We start from the raw sequence: 4,651 nt of genomic DNA on the forward strand, positions 1-4,651 counted from the left end.
CCCAGACTGGAGTGCAGTGACCGCTCCCGGCCACCGCAGCCTCGACCGGCTGGGCTCCGGAGATCCTTCCGCCTCAGCCTTCTGAGTAGCCGGAATCACAGGCACGCGCTACCACGCCCGGCTCATTTTTTTATTTATTGTGGAGATGAGGTCTCACCAAGTTGCCCAGGCGGGTCCCGAACCTGCGGGCTCAGGCCGTCCACTCACCTCGGCCTCCCAAGGCGCGGGGTTACAGCCTGCGCCACCGAGCCCGGCTTTAGGTCGTCATTTATAATTCAGTCATGAAGGTGGAATGGAAAAAGTCTACATTTTTCATTTGGTCCAAAAAAAACACCAAACAGACAAATCAGTGATTTTAATATCAACATGTGAGTTTTAAAAACCAGACATCTGAGAGTCTTTAGAATATTAAATTTTTTTTGAGTTTGAGTCTCACTCCGTCGCCCAAGCTAGAGTACAGCGGCATGCTCACGGCCACCCCAGCATTGACCTTCCGGGCTCTGGCCATTCTTCCACATCAGCCTTCCAAGTAGCCGGAACTACAGACACGTGCTACTATGCCCAGCTAATTTTCGATTTTTGTTTGTAGAGAGGAAGTCTCGCCAAGTTGCCTGACTGATCTTGAAACTGCGGGCTCAGGTATCCACTCGCCTCGGCCTCCTAAAGTGCTGGGATTGATTACAGGCTGAACCACTGAGCCCAGCCTAAAATATTTTCAATAATCTAATTTAGGCCAGACATGGTGGGGTGGCTCATGTCAGTAATTTCAGCACTCAGCCGGGCTTGGTGGCTCAGCCTGTAATCCCAGCGCTTTGGGAGGCTGAGGTGAGTGGATTGCCTGAGCCTGCGGGCTCGAGACCCACCTGGGCAACTTGGCGAGACCTCATCTCTACAATAAATCAAAAAAATAGCCAGGCGTGGTAGCGCGCACCTGTATTTCCAGCTACTTGGAAGGCTGAGGCGGAAGGATCGCCGGAGCCCAGCAGGTCGAGGCTGCGGTGGCCAGGAGCGTGCCACTGCACTCCAGTCTGGGCGACAGAGTGAGACTCCAACTAAAAAAAAAAAAAAGTTAGCACTCCAGGAGGTCAAGTTAGGAGGATCATTTGAGCCCGGGAGTTCAAACTAGCCTGGGCAACATAGAAAGAACTTACCTCTACAAAAAAAAAAAGGAAAATCAAAATCAAAAATTAACCGGGCATGGTGGAGCATGCCTGTAGTCTCAGCTACTTAGGAGGCTGAGGTGGCAGGATCTCCTGAGCCCAGGAGGCGTGCCACTGCACTCCAACCTGGGTGACAGGTTGAGACCTCGACTCAAGCAAAACAAAACAAGAATCTAATTTAGACACGTACCTCTTTCTCTTGGGAGAACTTACTGAACCCTGGCTTGCCCTGCTGCGCCATGGACAACGCTGGCGATTGTGTTAAAGGCTTCCTCAGATATCACCTTGGCTTTGCTTCTCGTTCTAGGGGGGAGTTAACATCATGTTTCATGGCATCCGAGACTACGAGAAGAACAATGCCCGAGTGCACCTTGTGATGGAGAAGGGAGACACCGTCTTCTTTCACCCTCTGCTCATTCATGGGTCTGGTCGGAACAAAACTCAAGGGTTCCGGAAGGTAGGCATTCACACTACTGCACTCGCTGAAGATGACTGGCTTAGAAACAAAAATTGCAAGATACATACAAAATTTTTTTTTTTTTTGAGTTGGAGTCTCACTCGGTCGCCCAGACTAGAGTGCAGTGGCCGCTTCCGGCCACCGCAGCCTCGACCCGCTGGGCTCCGGTGATCCTTCCGCCTCAGCCTTCCGAGTAACCGGAATTACAGGCATGCGCTACCACGCCCGGCTGATTTTTTGATTTATTGTAGAGATGAGGTCTCGCTGCCCGGGTGGGTCTTGAATCCGCGGGCTCAGGCAATCCACTCACCTCAGCCTCCCAAAGGCACAGGATTACAGGCTGAGCCACCGAGCCCGGCTCAATACATATAAAATTTAAAAGATTTTTGACTGTTTATTTGTTTTTTTTAGTTGGAGTCTCACTCTGTCGCCCAGACTGGAGTGCAGTGGCCACACCCGGCCACCGTAGCCTCAACCTGCTGGGCTCCGGCGATCCTTCAGCCTCAGCCTTCCAAGTAGCTGGAATGACAGGCACGCGCCACCATGCCCGGCTAATTTTTTATTTATTGTAGAGATGAGGTCTTGCCAAGTTGCCCAGGTGGGTCTCGAACCCGCGGGCTCAGGCAATCCACTCACCTCGGCCTCCCAAGGCGCAGGATTACAGGCTGAGCCACTGAGCACGATAAGATTTGTGACTATTAACTAAACTGAATTTTAGTCCAGTTTATTTACCAGGAAATTTATTTGCCTACCTTGTGGGTTTTGTTTTTGTTTTTGTTTTTTTGCTCTTGTCAGTAAGAAGCCAGATGACCGCAGGATTCCAGCCTTGTCAGTATTGAATCATGAAAGCTGATGTGGTGGTGCATGCCATGTCTCAGCTACCCGGGAGGCTGTGGAGGGAGGGTCACTTGAGGCCAGGAGTTGAGTTCAGCCTGCGAAACTTTGCAAGATTATGTCTTTTACAAAAAATTGAATCGTGAGCATTCATGAAACTGCTTCCAACAATAGCTTACTTTGTAACACACGGTCTGTGCTTTCTGAGGCAAAAACATTGACTGAGATGCTGGAATACGAAAATTTGAAATTTTTATTGCCCATAGTAGCCATAACAGGAGACGGATTTATCATATCTCCACTCCTGGGAAAAATAGTACTGATGCAAAGCAGAGTTCTGAATCGGCTGCCCAGAAACCAGATGTAGCGGCAGCCGAGTTCTTATCTACCGGTTAGTGACAGGGTGTTTTAAGCTTAATAATTTCATTGCTTATGTTTGAAAATGGACCATATTTCTTATAAACTCCCTGTCTCTTAAATTTAGCAAATCAGGAAGAACTGTGGACTCCATTTTCTCCTGGTGACATGGTTGTCCATACTGAGTGCTGGGGTTCCTTGGGGACATAGGCTTTCCAGTTGATCTGGTTTCCACCAATCCCTGGGTATCCCTGAAGCCAGGGATTGGGTGCCAAATGCCATCTTCTGTTCATTATTTCCACCAGCCTCACCAGGGCAGGAACCAGGGAGAGGCAAGTTGAGGCACTCTCCTCTGGGGCAAACTATAAAGGGATACCAAAAAAAAAAAAAAAAGCTCTGCAATCAAGTTGAATATCTTCATGTGATATATATGAAGCCACCACACCCGGCTTAATGTAATACTTTTAAAAGCCAAAATTAATGCAAAAAAGGGCTGGGCATGGTGACTCATGCCAGCAATCCCAGCACCTTGGGAAGCTGAGGCGAAAGGATTGCCTGAGTTCAGGAGTTCGGGACCAGCCTGGGCAACATGGCCGGACCTCGTCTCCTCAATAAACAAAAAAAAATGAGCCAGGTGTGATGGTGCACGCCTGTAGTTCTAGCTACACAGGAGGCAAAGGCAGAAAGATCACCTGAGCCCAGCAGGTCGAGATTGCAGTAGCTGTGGTCATGCCCCTACATTCCAGCCTGGGCAACAGAGTGAGACTCTGATTAAAAACAAACAAACAAACAAACAAAAATTAATGCAAAAAAAAAAATCTATACTGCACACAATCCTAAAATTCTGTTTCATTTTATTTTATTTTTAGAGAGGATCTCACTTTGTCGCCCAGGCTGTAGTATAGTGGCGCAATCATAGCTCAGTTGAGCCTTGAATGCCAAGTCTCAAGGGATCATCTTGCCTCAGCCTTCCAAGTAGCTCATTAAAAAAATTGTTTTAAGAGGTAGGGTCCTTAGCCGGGGCTCGGTGGCTCAGCCTCTAATCCCGCACTTTGGGAGGCTGAGATGAGTGGATTGCCTGAGCCCGCGGGTTCGAGACCCGCCTGGGCAACTTGGCAAGACCTCATCTCTACAAGAAAATCAAAAAATTAGCTGGGCGTGGTAGCGCATGCCTGTAGTTCCAGCTACTTGGAAGCTGAGGTGGAAGGATCGCCGGAGGCCGGCAGGTCGAGGCTGCGGTGGCCGAAAGCGGCCACTGCACTCCAGTCTGGGCGACAGAGTGAGACTCCAACTCAAAAAAAATAAAAAATAAAAAAATGTGTGTAGAGAGGAGTAAATAGCCAGAAAAATTTAATTGGTTCATATCATAAGTCTTTTAAAAGAGATATAAACAGATGCCTGTTATCCTAGTTTTATTATTTTTATTTTTTAATTTTTTTTGAGTTAGAGTCTCACTCTGTCACTCAGACTGGAGTGCAGTGGCCACTCCCGGCCACTGCAGCCTCAACCTGCAGGGCCTCCAGTGATCCTTCCGTTGCAGCCTTCCAAGTAGCTGGAACTACAGGTGCGTGCTACCAAGCCCGGCTAATTTTTGATTTATTGTAGAGATGAGGTCTCGCCAAGTTGCCCAGGCGGGTCTCAAACCTGTGGGCTCAGGCAATCCACTCACCTCGGCCTCCCAAATTGCTGGAATTACAGGCTGAGCCACCGAGCCCGACCTATCCTAGTTTTATTTCTTTATCTTGTACATGACCAGTAGCCATTATAAAATATGGATCTGAGACTGTCGTTCTTCAATTTTTCTTTTTTTGCATCAGAGTCCACTCTTACCCAGGCTGGAGTG

General features: G+C 48.5%; 1 protein-coding gene across 1 annotated transcript in view; it reads left to right on the plus strand.

Moving 5' to 3' along the window:
• The window catches only part of PHYH (phytanoyl-CoA 2-hydroxylase), a 17,472-nt gene that overhangs the window by 9,018 nt on the left and 3,803 nt on the right, over nt 1-4,651 (plus strand). The window contains exon 5 of the mRNA XM_021718078.1: nt 1,468-1,617. Coding sequence (XP_021573753.1) covers nt 1,468-1,617 — 150 coding nt within the window. The remainder of the gene's footprint in view (nt 1-1,467; nt 1,618-4,651) is intronic.

This window comes from Carlito syrichta, unplaced genomic scaffold, assembly GCF_000164805.1.
Source record: "Carlito syrichta isolate Samal-C Ts95f unplaced genomic scaffold, Tarsius_syrichta-2.0.1 Scaffold311803, whole genome shotgun sequence".
In the NCBI taxonomy this organism is placed as follows: domain Eukaryota; kingdom Metazoa; phylum Chordata; class Mammalia; order Primates; family Tarsiidae; genus Carlito; species Carlito syrichta.